General features: G+C 48.3%; 1 protein-coding gene across 6 annotated transcripts in view; it reads left to right on the forward strand.

The window, feature by feature from the left end:
• The window catches only part of FAM219A (family with sequence similarity 219 member A), a 49367-nt gene extending 28200 nt beyond the window's left edge, over positions 1-21167 (forward strand). For 2 of the 6 annotated variants that reach the window (XM_031447246.2, XM_031447248.2), the window contains exons 2-6: positions 13871-13970; positions 16646-16748; positions 17011-17091; positions 17684-17738; positions 18294-21167. In XM_031447246.2, the coding sequence (XP_031303106.1) occupies positions 13871-13970; positions 16646-16748; positions 17011-17091; positions 17684-17738; positions 18294-18452 (498 nt within the window). In that variant the 3' untranslated portion in view covers positions 18453-21167. The remainder of the gene's footprint in view (positions 1-13870; positions 13971-16645; positions 16749-17010; positions 17092-17683; positions 17739-18293) is intronic. The other 4 variants (XM_031447249.2, XM_031447251.2, XM_031447247.2 and 1 more) reach the window with 3 other exon arrangements.
• The last annotated feature ends 9 nt before the right edge of the window (positions 21168-21176 follow it).

Below are 21176 nucleotides of genomic sequence, written 5' to 3' on the forward strand. Positions count from 1 at the left end.
ACCAAAGGATCCAATGCTTAGGATTTCATTGGCATAAAAGAAGGAGTAAGGGAAGAATGGAAGTCATATATGAACAAGACAGATTCCTACTGCCTGTGAAATTAGGTGAACATGTAAAACCAAAATACTCCTGAAAATGGCTATTCTGTGCTTCCTAGAAGCCTAGATTTGAGGGCTTGTAACTAACTTTCTGACTGTCACAAGGTTGTGGAGTGAAGAAAAAGTGCTATTCCCCTGCCAAGAGACATAGGAACTTTTGGAGTTTCCTTTCTAATTGTAACTAAGATTTAACTCTACAGAACAAGCATTCTTTTCATAGCAAAAAAAAATCAGCTTATTCAGTTTATTGGGTTGTTTCAAATGCATCAATCAGATGGCATAAAACTTTCATTCAAGTCTGGCAGCAGTCACAGTCCTATTTCTGTATATAGCCAAACACAGTCTCTTCATCTTCCAAACATAATTTTTTTTCAAAATGCAATAGGCCCCCAAGGTCAAGGTTTCACGAGAAGTCAGTCCAACTTCATTGAATTTGCCAGTCCTGTGCCCTAGTGTAAGCCTGGCTTTCCTGTACCGCAGTGCTCTGCCCGCTCTCACACATAGCTTCTCGTGTTTGGATGCAGGAGACAGAAGAACTAGGATCTATATCAACTCTAACTGAGCATTTTAACTTTTCTCACAGTGGAGACATGCAGTTGACTGACTCCATTACTATATCCGAGGTATGGGTTAATAATTAAGTCAAATGATTCTTTAGTTTGACTCCGTTTTTGCAGAAAATATTATTGAAGGTTTTTAAGAGTGAGAAATCATGATCACCGCATAATCATGATCGCTCAGGGTATAGGTTCTGAGATTGAACCTCTCCTGGATATTCATGGTTGATGGAGCAGGTGTTCCAGGTTCTAGAAAAATCTCAATGCAAGCTGTTGCCTTCTGTCCTAGACTCCCAGGCTGGTCCTTTTAGATCTGTGCAGGCCAGGGTCTTTGCTGCTTTTTGCTATCTCCTGGGGAGGATGACCTAAGGCAGCGGGAACTGTTGTACAACCAGAACTTGGGGCAACTACATCCCACTCTGCTTGCTGTTATTTCAATGTTGGCCAGATCTTGGTCAGAATCCCTTGCTTTCAGGCCACTTTTGCCCACACTTTCTAAAAAATAGCAGACCTGCCTTGGTCTCTGGACCGTGGCTGGACTTCTCTATTGAAGAAGGCATCTCTCTGTGGGGAGTCTCAAGCTTCCCAAGAGTCAGGCCCATTATTGTTGAGAACAAAATTTAATTTTTGCTGAAATATCAGCAAACCAGAGAACAAAGAGTATGTCTTGAGTTCTCTTTCTTGATGTCTTCAAACAGCTGGCCCTTCTTCACTGATTCTTTCCCCAGGATCAACCATCCTCCAGGCTCTCCCATCATGTAAGAGCCACTCCAGAACTCTGGTTCTGATTCCTTCCGTCTCACGTTATCCTTTTCAAAACCTTGTCCTTCCCTGATGTCCATGGCATCAGCCTCTCCTTGGCCCCCTGCCTCTCTGACTTCAGCTGTCAGTGTTCTTCTGCACGCCCCCCTTTTTGTGTTCTTTCCTCCAACCCTTCATACATACACACACCCCTGCATAAAACAAAATCATTACAAGTTACTCTTATTTCTGTTCCTCAGTCATTTGGTAGCATCACAATTCACCCAGTCACCCGAGTCAGGAAGAAACCTGGGAGTCATCCTTGCCAAGGTCTTTCCCTCAAACCCAGATCCAATCATCCACTGAGCCCTGGCAGTTTGACCTCAGTGTGCTTTTCCTTTCCATCCCCTTTCCTCCAACCCCACTGCCTTTTTCCAGCTTACAATGAGTCTCATCTGCTGCCCTACCTCCAGTTAATCAGTCCTTCCTATTCTCTCCAAATTGCTCCCAGAATGATCTGTCTGTATAAATCTGACAATGAGCTTAAAATCCTTCAATGGCTCCCCATTATTTCCAGTTAGTCCAAAGCCCTAAACATGACTTATAAAGGCTTTCATGGTTTCCTTCCGTCCTACTCTCATCCACTGCCACTTCGCTCCCTACCATTTAACATCCCAGCAAAATTGAACTGTTCCTTTTGCCCACTATACACTCATGTGTGTCTTCCTCCCCACTCCTTTCTTTCCTTTTGGTTCCCTATTCTTTTCTTCATCTGGTTCACATCTACCTCCTACTCATTCTTCATGCCTCAGCTTTCTTTGAAGAGGTCTTCCCCAATTCCCCAGGGTGGGATAGATACTTCTGTCTTGTGTACCTAAAACACTCTATATGCTAACCTCTGTTCTAGCCCTTGGCATGTTATTAAAATTATCTGCTTATTCACTTGCCTTACTTACTGGCCTGTGAGCTCTTCATGGGCAAAGACCATGGTATCTTTGTATCTGCAGCACCCAGTACAGTGCCTAGAATATAAGTACCCCTAAAATGTGGGCTGAACTGAATTAGTGGCTGAGACCTTTTTATCTCCTTTTATACTGCCCTCTGCTTTTTGTTAGTGGGCTCAGCTTTCTCAGTTCCCAATGTTTTTTCTTGGTTGTTGCTTCCTGCCAGTCTCTCTCTCCATCTTGAGTTATTGACTGCTTCAATGGCTCTAATATGTTCTTCCTATGGAGAACTCATTGAACAGGAGGCCAGTGATCAGAAAGCATGCATGCCATATTCTAAAAAGGGGCTCCAAGTGAGTGCTGAGCACTGGAGACATGATTAGCTTTCCAAGTGCCTGCTTTACAAGACAGCAGTCCCACAGCTGTGTAAGTTCTAATGTACTGTTAATCCCATGACTGTACCTGATGTCTCTGAGGAAGGGCTGGGGTATTGAAAAATGAGCATATTAGATTCAAATCCTAGTGCTGCCACCTTCAAGGTGTGACTTTGAACATATTGCTTTATACAATCTGGCTCTTCATTTTTAAAAAGGGAATGATATTTACCTTACTTGGTCTTTTAGGAGGATTAAATGAGATAATATATATAAAGCTATAAAGCACTTAGCGCCATACATATAGCAGGTGTTCAAGTGATATTAACTAAGCAATCTGATAAATTCCAGAGGAACTCCACCTGGGCTAAGTTTTTCTGAGCCGCTCCCTGCCTGGGCCCAGCCAGAGCTCTTAGCAGAGCTGCCTCCCCAACATGAGCTTTGGGTAGTCCCCCTAGTCTCCTCCTCAGGCAAACCACCATCCTCTCTTTACACTAAGAATGTAACCAGATGAAGGCTGGGGCAGAGAGCTCTTTGAGGGGCTGCCTAGGCATGGTGTAGGTATAGAGGGGCTGGCCTAGCGTCTTGCTATGTGAAATGTGGTCCCTGTATGAGAACATTGGTATCACCTGGAAGCTTCTATGAAATGCGGATACTCAGGCTCCACTCCAGACTGCTGAATCAGAATCTGCATTTAAACAATAACCCCAGGTGATTTGTATGCACATGAATGTTTAAGAAGTCCTATCCTATAGGTACATAGATAGGCTCAGCAGGTGTGGAAGGATGTAGCTGTACCAGTGTGCCAGAGCTGTCCAGAAGAGGTGAAGGCTGCACAGGTGTAGTCAGAGCAAAAGAGATGTTCCTCAGAGGTGTGGGCTGCAGAGCTGTAGGGGGGCTCTTTGAGTAGGTGTTGGTTATTTGTTGTTTCAGAGCCCCTTCCTGTGGATGCCTCAAGAATGAGGTTGTACCCTTGAGTTAGCCATTCGGTGTCACTGCACCAGCCAGGGAGTGACAGGTGGGCAGGGAAAGGCTGTCTACCATCCTGAGCCTGGGGAGATCCTCCAACAGGGACTCCAAGACCATCTAGCTCTGCAGATGAGTACTGTTTCCCAGGAGAGATGCATAACTAGCAACTGGCTGGCTTCACAGCTGAAACTTGCCTCGAGCTTGTGCTAGTCTAGAATCCTCCCTCGCCCTACTCTTTCACCACCAACTGGCCATGTGAAGAACTGACTTCTCTTGGGAAACTCAGATAAGGTTCATGACCCTTTGTGGGGTTAACGCTCTCCTTCCCTTCTCTGACCTCCTGCACTCCTGGGCTAAGCCCTGAGCCTCCAGGAACCCTTAGCATTGACCTCCCTACTACACAGAGCAGGCCTGCTGAGAGTGACTGCTGGCCCTTGGCTTAGTTCAAGGCAGTGAGGGTTTGTTTTCACCAGCGCTACCATCTCTCTCTCTCAGGACTCTGAATCCCTGTTTGCCTTCCCAATAAAAACACCTCCCAGCCACCCACCTAGACCCTCTTGATCCTTCCCTGTGGGAGAGTTGTTTGTGCATCTCAGTGATAAAGGAGAAGCCCCTGACATACTCAAACCACTGCATTTCCTTACTTAACCTGCAGGAAGGGAGTGGGCTGAGTGTCTTGTGGCAGAGTAGGGGTTGTGCTAGCAGCAGCATCTAAAAGTAGTAAGAATAGAGTCCCAGCCCCAGGGCTGAGCCTCTCCAGCCATTGCTCTGAACACTCTTTCCAAAGTACCCATTGACCCAATAGCCAGGCCTCTACTTTGATCAGGCTCCTGTCCAGGCCTGACCCTCTCTGTCAGGTGGGATAACAAACCTCTACTGCCATCACCCTGTCCTCTGTGCTCCCATCACCCTTCAAGCTTTCCTGCCTCTCATGCTTCTCTCTCGGCCTTAAGTAGGCTAATTTGTGTGCCTGTCAACTCCCCACCTTGAGACTAAAGTCTTCTTGGCAAGAACCAGGTCTTGGTGTTTTTCCCTCCCCAAAATGCATTGTGCCCTGCCTGCCCCCTGTTGGCCTTTCAGTGAACATCAAGTTGGTTTTTTGTTTTTGTTTTTTTTAACAAGTTGCAAGCTCACCAATATTTGATTATTGGGATGACAAACAGGAAAGAACAGGAAACTGCTCTGTCCAGAGAGCTGAGTTTTAAAATTGCAAGTTGTCTTTGGGAGCAAAAAGCGGTGCTTGCCAGGCATAATGGAAGTTAAAGACTTAGAACAGGCTGAAAAGGAGAGGAAGGGCAGAGGCAAGAAATGCCACTGAGAAGCTACTTGATACCAGCCTTCCAAGTCCACTGTCCATTGCAGACAAGCAGCTCTTTACTCTTCCAAAGCCAAAGGGAAGGAATCAGAGACAGCAGCTCTGGGAAGGCATCCCATAGACTTCTAGACCATTTCTTTGCTTTCTTGGGAAGTCAAGGCATCAAAAAAAATTCATAAACCAGTGTAGGCTGGGCTCAGTCTCTTGAGTAATTGAAGCTTATAAATCCTCAGGTAAGATTTGGGGCCAAAATCCAGACAAGGATACACAAGTAGTCTGGCCCAGACCAAATGTCAGTGTTTGTTGACATTTCTCTTGCTTCAGCTTCCTACCATGTGCAGGGAGGAGGGACTCTCCAAGTCTCAAGGACTCTCCAACCAAATGGCCTCTATCAATTCCTGGGCATCTCTCGTCAGTGTTCTGCATCTGATGGCTACAAAAACTATGTAAACATATGGAGAGGTGGTGCCCCTAGGATGCTGCAGCTGAGTGAGGAGGGAGGCCTGTTTTGACAGTCAGGTGTAGGGGCCACCTTCAGGGAGGAGGTAGCCATTTGTCTCAGCCTGGTGCCCCCACCTCTGGTTTCCTATTTGCAGTTACTTGAATTAAAAAATAGCCTTTTCTGGAAAAAAAATATGGAGAGTTGGTTATGTCCTAACACTAATTTTTTAAAATACAGAATATAAGATACAGTGTGTTTTTCTTTAAATGTTCTGTGCATGTTTATTAGTTTGTACTCTCTGGTTATGGTAACAAAATCCATCTCAAGCCAGTTTAAGCTAAAAAAGAGACTAGACTCTAAGGACACCAGAGTTTCTCACAATATCTAAGGATAGGCATGTCCTCAAGCCTTGGAAGGGTAGGGCAAGTTCTAGAACTGGAGCCTGAAACCTAAGCAAGACTTTTTCTATCTCTTGTTTGCTTCTTTCTGAATATCAGCTTTATTCTTGTCTCCCTGCCCAATGGCCTTCTCTGCTACCTAATCCACAGCCTTGAGCTTTATGTGTCCCCTTAGTCCCACTTCCTAATTCTGGAGGAGACTCTCATTGGCCCTTCCTGGTCCAAGCAAGGGTGGGACCACATAAAACCAACATGGTACCTGGAGGCCCACCCCTGTGACCATGAGGACAGGAGAAACACCAGCTCCCAGAGAGGGAAACCCCCTAGTGTTGCTATTGTAATATACACAAAAGACTCAGATACACTAGAACTTTAACAGAGATTGCCTTAAGGTGGTGAAACTAAAGGTTTCTTTTTAATTTTAGCATGTATTACTTTATAATAGAAAAATCTATTAAGCTCGCTACAGTTGTTACTAACCATGGGGCTCTGCATTCTGGTTCTCCCAAAGACAGCCACATCAAAGATACTAAAACTTGGCAGTGCTTGTTTTTGGTAATGAATTCCATCCTAGGAGCTGTTTAAGGAAACAGAAAATCTTCAGCTACACACAGGACCAACTTGAGTTCTTGAACTCTAGCCCAGCATAAGAATCCTTTCCACTTCTCTCTGGGGAACTTTTGCTTTATTCCAAAATGCTCTGCAGGTGTGTGGTGTGTATGACGAAAGTGTGCTTTCCTCCTCTACATTCTACTACCCAGACCAGAGCTGGAAAGGATTGGACACTCAGTGTGTTGACTTTGTTTGAATGGAATCTTCTTTTAGAGGAAAACCTTGAAGATTGAGGAGATTTAGATTGATAAGAATGGCCTTCTGAGATAGGCAGGATCCTCTACCCACCTCCCAAATTCAGGATTCACAGACTTCTCCAGCTTTTCTATTCTTCTTCCCCTATTTGTAAGAGCCACAAACATTTGGATTGACTGCCTCCCTTATGTTTCCCTGATTCTCCTCTAGATCTCACCCAAAAGATCTTACCCCTGAGAAAGGTCTTTGTCCTTCCCTATAAGTAGGGCCACTAAGGGTCTTAATATCCAAAAGGATAGAAGTCCTAGCCAATTTCCAGGCAATTCTGGCAGCTCCTGGAGAAATCCTGGAGAAGGGAAGATGGGGAATAAAAATGGGAGCTGCCCAATAATTGGACTCAGGAAATGGAACTCAGGACTTCAGGTCATACCATAGAGTAGGGAATGTCATTGGCCAAATGATTCTCATGTTCAGGTGTGGAGTCAAAGAGAAATGGGAGTGTCTTAGAGTCAGAATGATCAGCCATCTGCAGGGAAGTAGAGAGGTCTAACCAATGCTTAGATTGCAACTGAATATTCTTGAACTGGAGGTTAGGTTTCTTCTAAGCCATGGATGTTGGAAATAAGGGGATAGAGTTGTATGTTTTTATCTCCCTCCAAAAAATAATGTCTAAACATGTTTATTATCACCCACTCCCAAGAGATGTTCTGGGGGAGTGGCATAACCCTGCACAGAACCACAGCCCCAGGTAGTTTCTGAGCTGAACAAATCGTGACAGAAACAGAATTGGCCTTTGATACCCTATCTTGTTATGCCTACCTGTCAGAGAGTGGCCTGAGCTCCAGATCTTCCCCTGCTTTCCTGTTTCTTTATCAGCCCTATCTTTCTTCCTGGCCTTGTTCCTGCTCTAAGTCTGTCCTGCTTCCTGCTTTTACCCAGAGGGCCAGTGTACAGACATGTCTTTGTTCCAGAGGTAGCCAACTCAGAACTGTCTCCACCGACTCCCTCCTAAAACTAGAAGAAAATTCATGTGTATTAGGTAAAGAAAGTTAGATAATGTTGGTACAAGCACTTTGCCTCTTCATACCTCATTCTAAATCCATTTCAATTTCCATCTTCCTGAAAATTAGTGCTTGAAGGTGAGGACAGAGGTTACTTTTCCTGTGGGAAAGTGAAAATTGAATCATGTCTTTACCTTGAATCGTCTGTGCTCAGTCCAGAAGACAAAAGCAAAATTGTTCAGCACCACGGAGAGTGCCTTTCATCTTGAAGCCGAGATCAAGGGCAGGTGAAAGATGCAGATTTGTAGCTGGGAGCCCAACCAGTCTGATCTCCTTCCACTCCTGGCCAGCCACCAAGTACCCATTTTTCCCCCCAACTCCTTAGCATTCACCCCTTTCTTTTACCTAACTAGGCTTTTAGGAATGAACTCCCTTAACTTTCCACCCACCTTTCTGCCTCCATGTTATCTGCATCCCACACCCATCTTCACTGTCCTTCCATTTCATTAAGGAGCCTTCCTCCTCTGGTCCATCTTCTCGACTCCTCAAAGATTATGCTCATGCTCCATCAAACATCTCCTTCTCTACCCAGCTTCCTTCACCTCAGTCTAGAACAGTAGTCAGGGGCTATCCAGCTCCAAAGAAATCCTTCAACTCCAAAGCTCACTCTGGCTGTCATTCATTCTCATTTCTTTTCTTCCCAGTCTGACTCCTTGCAAGAATAGCCTGCGTTCACTGTCTCTACTTCCTCATCTCTTATTCCCTCCTAAATTCCCTGTCATCTGAGCTCTGTTCTTACCCTTCAACTAAAACTGTTTGTTGAGGCCACCTGTGACTTCTTTGTCTCTAAATATTGTCTTTATCTTGTGGGCCCATCTGTTTATTTGGCACTGTTGATTTCTTCCACCTTGACACTCTTCTTGAATGTCTTCCTAGACCTTTTTCTACATCTCATCTTTCTGCTCCAACTCAGTCTTCTTCTTCCACTCATTCCCTAAAATTAGATGTTCCCCAGGACTCCATTCTTGGTTCCTGCCTTTGTCACTCTCCACATTCCCTCTGAGAAGGCTTATTCTCCTCCGTGGCTTCCACCACCACCAGCCCATTCCTCTTTCCTGAGATCCCAAACCTCAATTCCTACTGACTAATGATATCATCTAGGTGAATGATATCATCTAGGTGTCATCAAAAGACACTTTAAAACTCAACACTTCCCAAACTGAGCTCATCTAGTTTTCCCTGACTGTGTAGTTATGCCTTCTCCTGCATTGTCTGTTTTAATAATTAGTACCCCTTCCCCAATTACTCCCGAGAGAAAATTAGGACTGTCTGGACGCCTAAATTTTATCTCTAAAATCTTCTATTTACCTTCTTTAGCATCCTCCTTTCTGGCCTTTTATCTGCTGCTTCTGCTTAGTTCAGGTCCCTGTCATCTCTTGTTAGCACTGTTGCAGTAGTTTCCTTACCTCTAGTCTCATTCCCATCCCAGCCAGCGTCTACGTGGCTATCAGAGGCTCCTTCTCCACCTCAAATCTGATCATGTTACTCTCCCGCTCAAGGCTTCACTGGCTCCCTCTCCATTTTCTTGAGTAAAGAACAAAATCAAGGCTCACCTTCCGCCATAATCTGAGCCCTCCTGACCCCACAACTTTATCTCCTGCCACTTTTCATCATACCTTCTAGATTTCAACTACAGCAAAATACTGTTCCTTGAATATGCAATGCTAGTTTCATGCTTCTGAGCCTTTACAGATGTTCCCTGAATGTACTTCCTCCTTCCTCTCAATCTAACTGATGAACTGATATTTTGAGATCTTTTCAAACGTCTTCCTTGGTGAAGTTTTCTCTGACCAACATCCCTTTGTCCCTTTCCCTCTATTTTTCTATGGCTCTTGTTGCATTTATTGATAATTACTGGGGGCTCCTTAAGGATGAGCCTATTTCTATTTATCTGTGTAAACCCCAGGCCTACTATTGTTAAATAAGTGAGGAGAGAGAGGAGATAGAATGCCCCTTGTCAGGCCCCTCCTCACCCTGTGGTGGGAGCATCTTTTCCACAGACACCTCCCCACATAAGCCAGGCCCCAACCTATGTGGTTTCAGGGCTAAGCTGTGGACCATCCACTGCCAGGACATACTGTTCATGATTGGTGGGCCCCAGGGAGCCCATACTAATAACAACTTTATAGCTAGCACAAATGTAGTGCTCAGTATGCAGGATACTAAATACTGTTCTAAGTGTTACCAAAGTCAGGTCCAGCTACTCGCTGCTTGAAACTCAATACCAAAAGGTGATTGTGGGTAAAAAGGAAAATTGCTTTTAGTCAGAATGCTGGCAATCTGGGGAGAAGGTGGACTCATGTATCCAAAACAACCAACTCCCAAGATTCTGCTTGGCCATGAAAGCTTTAAAGGGAAAAAGGAAAGTAATCTCATTTAATCATTGAGATGGAGGGTCAGAGTCATCGCCAGCCCCCACTGCGTGCAGACTTGTCAACTTCTTGTGATCTTTCTTTAGATGCTATCTTGTTCACATAGTTTGTTCGCAAGGTTACTGAGGGGGAAGCTAGGGAAGAGATCTAGTCATCTGTTAATTACTTTTTCTTCATGTTTACTTCTTTGATCTATGGGAAGAACCAACAGGGAAGGTATTATATGATCAAAAAATTTAAAAGATGTGCTTGGGCCAGAGATGAGTAGAGCACAGGGTTGGGGGTTGCTGGTTTAAGGTTAGTGACAAGACAAAAGGGGCCTCTGCAGAGCTCTTCCCTGCAAAGAGCTCTTTCCTGCCAAAAGCTACTTACCTAAATGCTTACATATTAAGTGCTAGATTACATATTATTATTTTATCCTCACAGGAACCTTTGACATAGGTATTAATATTAGTGCCATTTTACAGATGAGGAAATTGAAGCCTAGACCACACAGCTAGTAAACGGAGGAGCTGGAATTTTTTAAAAGAATGATTTGTTGCTATTTGTTGAACCTGGTGATAGGTACCCAGGATCTCGCCATATTGTTTTCTCTGCTTTCATATAAGTTTGATAATTTCTATAATAAAGCATTTTTCAAAGATGGGACTAAATCAATGGATTTGTTTAATCCCCCTCTTTTTCTTTTTTAAACAATAGAACTCCTTCTCCAACCAGATTCCTGCAGAAAGGCTGATATGTGAATGAAATAAGAATAGACCTATTCTGGTTGAAGAGAAGCCAGACCCCCTCTGATTGCTCTCCTCTCATACTCAGCCCTGCCCAAGGCACAGGGTTCAGGAAACACAGTTGAATGAAAATCACTGGACCAGACTAAGGATTCTTTTGGCACTTTTGCCTTCCTCTAATTATATTGGCTTTGCACTGGCCATTAGCCTATATATTCTGTCCCAGAAACAGCGAGACTGAACTATTAATCATCTCTGCAGTCTTTGGAGAATTTGTGTGAAGGATTGCAGAAACGAGTTTCGGTTAGAGATGCATTTCAATGTCTGTCTCTGCTGAGTGTTTATTAATAATCTTGCTAATCGCCACTCTAGTTCCTGGATCCAGCTAACTCTTGTCAGATGTCCTTGGGGGGCATTTTAAATTCTCCCTGATTTCTCAGAGCCAGATGCTTCCTTCTGCCTGGATTCCTCTCTGATACTTATATTCATGAATATTTCACATTTAATCTCCCTGATTACATTTCCATGCGATGGTCATGGTACATTGGCTACATTTCTCAGGAAAGACAGGAAGCCCACAGTAAAGACTTGAGTTTGCAGGCACAGTGCCAGAGATCTTTGTTCCTGCCATTAGGATGGCCTTCTGTCATGGGCAGTGACAGGGGAGATGCTGAATGATGGGTTTGCAAGGGCTTTGTGCCCTGGCTCTTGACCCAAAGGGACTGGCATTTTCAGTCAGGGGTCAGATGCCACCAGGACCTGGCCAGTGGCCTCAAAGACCACATGAGGGTCCCTGTGACCAGAGTTGCTCAGCAGCTTCCCAGCCCCCAGCCAGGCCCCATCCTCCCTACACAGTCCCCTTTCAGTGTTACTGTTGCCATCCAGTACCTCCAGCCCAAGAGAAGAAATGCTGATGAAGTCATCTGCACTGAGGAAGGAAAAGTTAGCCCCAAATGCCTGAGGGCTCAAGTTTTTTAAGTCAGCCCCAAGGAGAGGCCAGTGAAACTTAACACTCTTGTGGATGAATGGAGTGGAGGGTTACAGAGGAGACAGATGTACAATTGGAAGGCCATAGATTTAGAAGTTACCAGTATACACATGTTAATCCAAACCATGGAAGACATCAGGCTTCCCCAAGCAGAGAGAGGAAGGCTGAGAGCAGGAGGGATGATGGTCAAAGAGGCAAGATGAGCCAAGGAGCACAGTGTCCCGAAAGCCAGAGGAGGAAACCATTTCCAAATGGATGATATGTGTGACATGTGACAAATGCTATAGAAAAAGTAAATTGGAAATCTGCCAATGGTTCCCTGGTAAGGCCCCACAGGCACGTTTATGGGTTTTACCTTTTGAGAGGCCTCCCTCAGGCTGCTTTGGGAGTGAACCCTCCATGTTGCCTAAGGGGAAAGCCAGAGCCCAGCTGTCAGGTCTCCATGTTCCCTGCAGGCAGCACCTGCAAGGCTGTTTTGGCCACAGAGAGGCTTGTCAGAGCCACTAGAGGCCCCTCCTCCGGGGCTGCAGGGCACAGGTGCTGTCAGTAAGCAGCCTCCCGAGGAGGATCTGAGCCAGGGAGGTAGAGGATGAAGGACTGGGAAGGTCTGTGGCATGGGAAGTTGCCTGGGATGCAGGCAATGCAACCCCCACCTTTTCTACCCTCCCACCTCTTCCCCCTCAACCACAGCTAAGGATGGGAATCAGAGCAGAGGTCAGAGGCCCAGGTTCTGCCCTCAGGAACTCACTAACCACTGTGGCAACACAGCTCACCCAGGCCCTTGCACTCTGGATGGCCTGAAGGAACATAGACAAGGCCAGGACTTCCTTCCCAAACATTCTAGATTTTTCCCTTTCCCCTTAGTGACAAGCAAGTTTTCATCCCTGCTGCTTCATTCTAAAGGGAAGAGAAGCCACCATAATGGCTATATATCCTTCCCTTGATGCGTCACCAGAAGCCACTCAGATCCCTGGGTCTGGCACTGTGGGGCCAGTTCTGGAGCATTCTACTTGCCTATCTGTCTGCTCTCTACATCCCCGGAGGCAGAACAGGCGCAGCCCTGGATCCTGTCTGCAAACCTGACCTTGGGCTTACCACCCTGTGGTCTCAGGCGGATAGCTAGGGTGGCGGAATCCATATCAGTGAGTGGTCATCGGTTTCTCAGGGAGAATGTGAATGACTCCAACCCCTTCCAACAGACTGAGGCAGGGGGCGCCAAAGCCCTGGATCTTGTAGCAGAGGTGTGGGGTGTTTTGGAGGGGACAGTGAGGCTAGAGTAAGACTCTGGGCAGCACAGTGCCGATCTCAATGGGAAGAAGTCAGTAAGGACGGCAGTGAGGGAGACTGAAACGGTTCAGACCCTGGACAATGCACAGGATGCATGCTTTCCTACCTTCCTGGTCATCTATAGTGTCAAGCTCTATCTGGGCAACACAGGACTAGCTGGCCACCAGCTGATTTGTCATTATTTGTCTTCTCACCTGCCACCCCCAGCCAAACATTCAGGTTCTCGCAGGAGACACTCTTCAGGACTCATCTGTGACATGGAGAGGTCCTCCTGAGAACTGCAGGGGCTACAGCCTTGAAGTATAGCCTAGTTTGGCCAGTCAGTTCTCTGGATCCTAGGAAGGGATCATCCAGTGCTAGGGGAGACAGAGGGAGAAGGCCTGTCTCAGGGAGCACCTGAGAGTGACCTTAATCCAGACTTAAACTCACAGGAACCTAGAAAGATCTTCCCAAACAAGTACACAGGAAAGGCTCTGAGGGAGCAGGGCAACTAGTATGGGAGGTTGGAGAAGGTAGCCCTGTAGGTTTAAGGAATCACAGTAGGCTTTCTGGGGGAGGCAGATCACAGAGGACTTAAAAGACAGGCACCCAGGTGGGTATCAGTGGGACCAAGATCCTTGGCTCTTCTACCCAGCTTCTACCCTTGGCTCTTGTAAAAGACGAGTCTCTCCTTCCCTCCCTGAATCCCCTGCCTGCTGCCAGGGAGAAACACCCAGAGAGAATAGGTAAGAGAAGCCCCCGGTGTCCATTTCCTAACAACTCCCTATCTCTCTGCCTTCTCCTCCCAGGACCCAGCCGCCGCCTCTATCTCAGACGGAGACTGTGACGCCCGGGAGGGTGAGTCAGTAGCCATGAATTACAAACCATCCCCGCTCCAAGTGAAGCTGGGTGAGTGTGTCTGGGGGATGAGGGAGATGTGGGGAGTTGACAGACAAGGTGCTCTGGGCTGGGTCTGCAATGAGGTGCCACCAAGAAACCAACTCAGGCTAAATGATTCCAAGACTCCAGCCACACAGTCATTGCACTGCCAGGCACCTTATCTCCAGCAAAGCAAAGAGAGAAACTGCAGTTCTCTACAGGAGCCCAAAACTCTAGAGGCATCTCTGAGGCTAAGAAGGCTCCAGGTATTCTGGAGGATAGCTACAGTGATAAAAGCATGGAACCCCAGAGAGAGGGTTGGAAGTCCCATCAGACATCAACCCAGCTGAGAGGAAGCTGCCTTAGAGGTGGGGTGTCAGTTGCTATGTCTGAGGCATAGAAATGAACAAGGCTCCCAAAGCCTAGAAGCTGAGTCCTTCTCCCCATTCAAACGTTGGCCCATCTAGAGATCTCAGGGCCTGGTTAGCTCCTGTTTGGGGGAGCTTTCCCTTAATTTCTTAATAAACCCAAATATCTCCTCCCCTTTCTAGACTCACCTTTCCCTTGGGGTCTATCTCATGTGCAATCCAAAGTAAGTTTAGGCTGCAGTTTGCTCCTTTGAAGTTACATGGCTCCCAAGCACTGCGTGCAGCCACGTCACCCTATGCCCAGCACTGCTTCTCTCGCCCTTCAGGGACCAAAATTGGACTCACCTAAGTGTGCCATATATCACTGACTTTTAATTTGTAAAAACTGGTTTCATGAAGAGAAATTATAACACAGTATGCATCCTGGAAAAATTTTACAATTAAATATAAGCCATCACTATCCTTCACAACTTCTCTGCCATCCCCGCCACCCTCCTGCCCATTTTCACCTCAGGCCCCAGCTGCCCACCAAATACTGGGCCCCTCCTTATTCCTAAGAGCCCTTTCCCATCTGTTCTAAAACCTTCTCCCTCTGCAGCTGCCAGGACTCCTTTTCACAGAGCCCTGTTATGTTAGTCAACTTTTTTTTTTTTTTAACCTTGCTTTTCTCCTTCCAGACCACATCCAGGGAGCCCCTCAGGCTGTTTTTCTAAACAAGAGAGCTTTTAGTGGAATTTGTTCATCTTCCTAGGACACCAGACTCAAACTGCAGCCAGTTTTATTTGCTTATTATTGTTTAATTTAACAACACAAGTATTTTAACAAGTATAACTTCTCCTTTACTCTCCCCCATCACATTCTCCTCCCCAGAGATAATCATTTCAAGCTTTTTCTAGTTTTATTTTGTATTTTAACATAAGTGGTATCATACTGTACACATTTTCTGAAATTTTGGGGTTTTTTTTCCCCCACTTAATGTCTTAGAACCCCTTCCAGTATCAGTATACAGAGAATGACTTCATTCTTGTAAATGGTTGCATAGTAGTCCATAGGTTTTTTTTTACCAGTTTATTGTTAGCATTTTTTTCATTATGTGAAACAATTTCAACATTCTTTTAAAGTAACACTTTTTTTTCCCTGTCCATTACATTACCACCAAAACTCCTGAAAATTCACAACCTTGTCCCAGTTGCTCTAAGGAAAATCACCACCAGCAACTTTAAGGCAAATTGCACCCCCTAGAGGCTTGGGGTGGTAATGGCAGCTGCTGCCTGCTGGAAAGGGTGGGGGTCAGGACTGAGGGCTTCAGATGAGCCATGGCAAGGAAAGAGGATCAGAGACTGAAAGATAAGAGACAAAGAGACATGGAGGTTGGGGAAATTCCAGAGTCACAGTAGCTGGAAGTGCCCATCTTATCCTTTCTCTCTGGAGCTTATGATTGTTTTATGAGAGCTTTCCCCTAGTACTCATTTTCCCTACATCTGGGCTTTACTTGAGACAGGCCTCCTCCAAGGCTCAGGCAGCTTCCTGGCTACTGGTAACAGTGCCACCCAGGCAATGGGTCACCTGGTGGCCAGCTCCATGAAATTCATAGGCTCTGAAGAATTCAGAACTAGTCTAGCCAGAGTGGCCCCCCAGCCTCCTGCCCCTTACCCTGCCAGCCCCGTACTGCCCCTCCCACTCCACAACTTTCAGTGGTTTCTTTTACTTCTGCATTAATCCCAAACTCCTGTCTGGCATTCAAGGCCCTCATACTCTGAATCTGCAATCAGAGGGAGCCTCCAGCCCTTTACACAGGACCTGAGACATGACTGGTGACACAGATGTTGGCCAAAAAAACAAATGGCTGAATAAATGTATTCTACTGTTCCAACCTGACCTCCCTCCATCTTCACCCCTCCATCCCATCCAGATCCACACTTATGACACTCACTCCTAAATGCATTTTTGTGTATACTATCCCTCCTTTCTAGACTGCCCTCTTCTCTCCAGCTCAAGGTGTCACTGGCAGGAAGCCCCGACTGGTCCATCCTTCTGCTCCATCTCTCCCTCTCCAACCTTTCTCTGGCATGAGGCACACACTAACTGCCCCACTTGGGAGTACAGCTCCTGGAATACAGGGGTCAGCCTCCTCCTGTGGCCCCTCACTATCTGCCTCAGGTTGTGCAGGGCCAAGTACTGTCTCTCCTGAGCAGCAGGGCCTGGAGTTGGATCCCCGCCTCAGTTCTTAGAGAAGCAAGAGGTTTCACCATGGAGGCCGAGCCCAGGCTGCCCTGGGCAGTAAGGCAGGGTGGCCCTGAGGGCAGGACACAGCTTCCTTCCCATGTTCCCCTGCAGAGAAGCAGAGGGAGCTGGCCCGGAAGGGCTCCCTGAAGAATGGCAGCATGGGCAGCCCCGTCAACCAGCAGCCCAAGAAGAACAATGTCATGGCCCGGACAAGGTAGAGGCCCCCTTCCCCCGCAAATTGACCTGGACCTTGCCTTGCCAGCATATCTCTGCTGGTTCTGAGGCTCCCTTCTTCCCTCCCTCCTCAGGCCCATCTCCTCTCTGACAGGAGAGAGTCTCACAGGATCCGAGGTGGTGGGGGGAGGGGGTTAGTGGGTGGGAGAGGGGAGGGAATTGGTGGGACAGGGCCCAACCCAGTTCCTTGCCAGGCTTGTATGCTCCAGCTTCCAATCCAATCTCCAAAATTCTCCACCCAGGCTGGTCGTCCCCAATAAAGGCTACTCCTCGCTTGACCAGAGCCCAGACGAGAAGCCACTGGTAGCCCTTGACACGGACAGGTATGTACGGGGACATTGGGGCAGCCAGGCAAGCCATAGGAACCTGTGTGAACATACAAGTGGGCTGTACAGACCACACCTGCTATATTGTCAGAATTGGGGTGCTCCTCAGCCAGGAGCTCTCCAAAAATTTCCCCAAGGAATGGAACTTTTTACCTGGAGACAGCGGAGAGCAGAGAGAGGAAAAGGGGGCTGTGCAGTCTGCTGCTGGCCTGGGACAGCTGATCCAATGGCTGCCCTGCCCCCTCTGAGGGAGGTGTCCTACTGCTGGGAACACACCTGGCTAGACCTGGACTTCGGGAAAACCCAACAACCAGGGTGATTTGAGCCTAGAAAAAAAAAGTTGGGGAGGGATTTGGGGGAGTAGCAACTTGAATTAGAAGGAGGTTAAGGCAATTTATTTAGAAAGGTGGGGCTAAGGAACCTGTCTTAAACTGCATTTCCACAGCAAGCACAGTTTTTATTTAGATCCTGCTGTTTATTTGGAAGCATGGGGGAAGGCTGGGGTATTGTTTGATGGGGGCGGTGAGTACAGGGAGTTTTCCCTTTAATGTCTGGGAATCAATTCCTGTCTTCTTTCCTCCACGGCCAGTGATGATGACTTTGACATGTCCAGATATTCCTCCTCTGGCTACTCCTCTGCTGAGGTGAGGCCCCAACCCCTTCCCGCCCTGGACACCCCTGAGCCAGACCGCGTCCATCTAGGAGAAGGGTGGGACCAATGCCAAATCACATCCTGAGAGGAGCAATGGGCAAAGCTAGGTGGAGCTCATGGCGGGGGTGGGGCCTGGGATAAGATCTGGTGTGAAAGAAAGGTGAGGCCTTGGACTCTGTCCCTCTAATGCTGGGAGCCCAGGGTTAGGGGCGGGGCTTGTATTCAAACTTGGTTGGAACAGAGACTTAAATAGAATGGGGTGTGAAATACGGGCAACAGTTTATGGGGGCAGGCCTGAAATAGAGGCAGGGCCTGAGATGGGAAGTTAGAATGGAATAGGGTATGTAGCAGGGCCAGACTCCACAAGGATGTTCCTGTAAAGGAGGCCAGAACTGAGGTTGAGGCCAAAGGCTGTGCAAAGCCCTGGGTTTCAGGGAGACCTGGGATAGGACAGAGCTGGGTGCAGATGGCCTGGGGTTGTAACCCCAGTCGGGGGTGGTGCCCCCGTATCGCTCTGAGCCTGACCTCCACCCCCCTTTGTCTACAGCAGATCAACCAAGATTTGAACATCCAGCTGCTGAAGGACGGCTACCGGTTAGATGAGATCCCTGACGACGAGGACCTGGACCTCATTCCCCCCAAGTCCGTGAACCCCACCTGCATGTGCTGCCAGGCCACGTCCTCCACCGCCTGCCACATTCAGTAGCGGGCGGGGCCGCTGCGGCCGCCGGGGTGGGGTCGCCAGGGGCCAGGTTGGACCGGGCAGGGGCCAACCCCTCCCCAGCTCGTCTGCCTGCCCCTGGCCCCCACGCCCCCTGGAGTCGCCAACCTCGTAACAGTCATTGCTTCCTCCTATGGTAGGACGTGTACCTCTGTGTGTTCATGGAGCCGGAGAAACCAAGACCGGGTCTCTCTCCACCCCGGGGAGGGGGGCGGGGCGCTGAGGAGGGGAGGGGGCTGTTTGTTCAGTTACTTGGGGGGACCTCGCCCAGCAACCTGCCCCCTCCCCAAAGCTGCAGTCCGGTGGAAGAAAGCGGTGACGGGACTGCAAGGAGGTCAACAGTAACAAGTAGGGGGAGGGAGCACAAAGCCAGGGGTTTGGCCCCACCCCAGCGAAGCCATGAACCCCCCCAGCCCCAGCCTGACAAGGGAAGGAGCTAGGAGGGAGAAAGGCCCAGAGCAGTAGGGGCGGGGCCCAGCCCCCTCCACACGCCCCTCTGCTGGCCCATGTACCATCTGTGTTTCTTCTCTCATCTCCAGATGGAAAGCCTGGCAAAGCTGCCCAGTGGGATATTGCCCCCCCCACCCATCAGATCACTGCCTTCTCCCACCTCTTTGCCCTATTCACCCCCTTCCTTGCTCTCTGGGTTGTGTGGAGGGTGTGGTGGGCCTTAAGGACAGGCCAGAGTTTAGGTTGGTATGATCTGTCCTCACCTGCCCCTAATACCTCTATCTCTCTGGGCCCCCCACCCCCTGACACACACTTCTGTTCTGTTCATTGGTCTCTGTCCCATGCTGGAAGCAGGAGGTAAGGCTGGCCTCGAATGCCCCATTCCCGTCTCACTCCAGCCCAAGATCCTGGAGGCTGCTTCTCAGTAAGAATCTTCAAGGAAGCCAGCTTAGGAGAATACAGTAACTGCATGTGTATGGTAGGGACAGCTTGGCAGAATGTGTGTGTGCCTGAGGCTGTCAGGGTGTGTGTCTGTCTCTCTGCATTGGGCCTGTCTCTCCAGATGTCTGGGGTGTCCATGGTGGGGAAGTGACTGTGTGGCCTGTTAACAGTGTGAGAGGCTGTTCAGCAGTGCAGGGGACTGGGGGTCAGAGGCCTGGGTTCTGGCCCTGGTTCTGGCACTCTCCCCGTTATCTCCAACAAGACAATTAACATTCTTTGGGCTTCAGCTTCCTCAACTGTACAATGAACCGCATCTGAAATTATTTTTAAGGTCCTTTCAAACCTGAAGGAATTTCTTCACAGAAATTTCTGTAGAGGTGGAGAGGGAGGTCTGTGTGTCTTTGGGGGCTTCCTGAGTTGCATGTCTGTGTGGAAAGGAGAGGGGGCGGCTCCTGTTGGACCTGCGTATGTCTGAATACCTGCAGATCTTTGGGGAATCCGTGTGTGTGTCTGTGAATGTGTATGTGTGTGTGGATATATACTGTGTGTGTGGCTGTGTGGGGTGTCTATGAGTCAGAATGTGTTTACTGCTGCTTCTTCTGCTGTTGCTGGTTGGCGGCAGGGGCAGGAGTAGTTGCCAGAAAAGCTGAGGATGAAAATCAAGAGGGAAGAGGTGACCAAGGCCCTCCCCTGGGGTGGCAATATTGACCTGCACCACACACAGAGAAACACAGAAGCACAGATAGCCTCCGCCTCTTCAGGTCCATGTCCCACGAACCCCGTACTCCAGGGCCATTCTTCCATGCTGACCCCCGACACTGGCTGGTGTATCCACTCTAATATACACCACTCATATGCTACAAGCATGTGCAGAACACGGCCACGGCCCACTCCCCTGGGAGGTGGGAGTTGGAAGGGGGAGAGGACAGTGAGAAGAAAGCGTAAGGCTGCTGGCTTAGGAAGGGTAGCACTCTCCCTGCACCACACCCAGGGCCTGCCAGCTCTGCTGTATTGAGGTGCAGCTCTGCACCCTCAACTCCTCCAAGCCACCCCTACCTCCTCTAGTGCAGGGACCCTGGTGAGATGATGACAACATGCCAGAGGGAGGCAAGGACACAGAAGGCATCTACAAGGCCCATGCTGGCCCCCATCAGAGCCTATTTCTCCCACCCTGGTCAGCACACCCACCCCCAGTCATCTCGGCCCCAGAGCCAAGCTTCCTATTACTACCACCACCACCCTAGGCTCCTCAACTCACTCTTCAAGAACATGGTACCTCCTCTCTTCCCGGAAGAGCTCTCACCAGGGCTCATTTAGACTCCTGCCTTTGCTGCTGACCTGCTGTGTGTCTCTGGCCCACTGCTCAACCTCTCTGGCCCTGAGGAACATAGGAAAGGCTCCCTCCCCAGAAGATATACCTAGTTCCTTGGCAGGCATGGGCTTCCAACTAAGGCATTGAGAGTGGTGTAGAGAGGTAGGAAGCTGGCAGCCAGCACCTTCTGGGTCTAGGGAGAGTGCATGGTTCCCTCCTCCCTGCCTGGGAGGTTGGAGGGGAGGAATCGAGGCCTTAGTGTGCCCCCTGTCACCTTCCCCCTTGTAGATACTGCCTTAACACTCCCTCTACCCTCAGCTCTGGCGGCCACCCAGCCAGGTTTCTCCGCGCTCACTAATTTATTTCCAGGAAGATGTGTGGAAGACATGAGCCGTGTATAATATTTTTTTTTAACATTTCCATCGCAGTATTGACCATCATCCTTGGTTGTGTATCGTGTAACACAAATAATGATATTAAAAGCATCAAACAAGCCAGCCTCAGCT

The sequence above is a fragment of the Camelus dromedarius genome, chromosome 10 (assembly GCF_036321535.1).
Source record: "Camelus dromedarius isolate mCamDro1 chromosome 10, mCamDro1.pat, whole genome shotgun sequence".
Taxonomy (NCBI): domain Eukaryota; kingdom Metazoa; phylum Chordata; class Mammalia; order Artiodactyla; family Camelidae; genus Camelus; species Camelus dromedarius.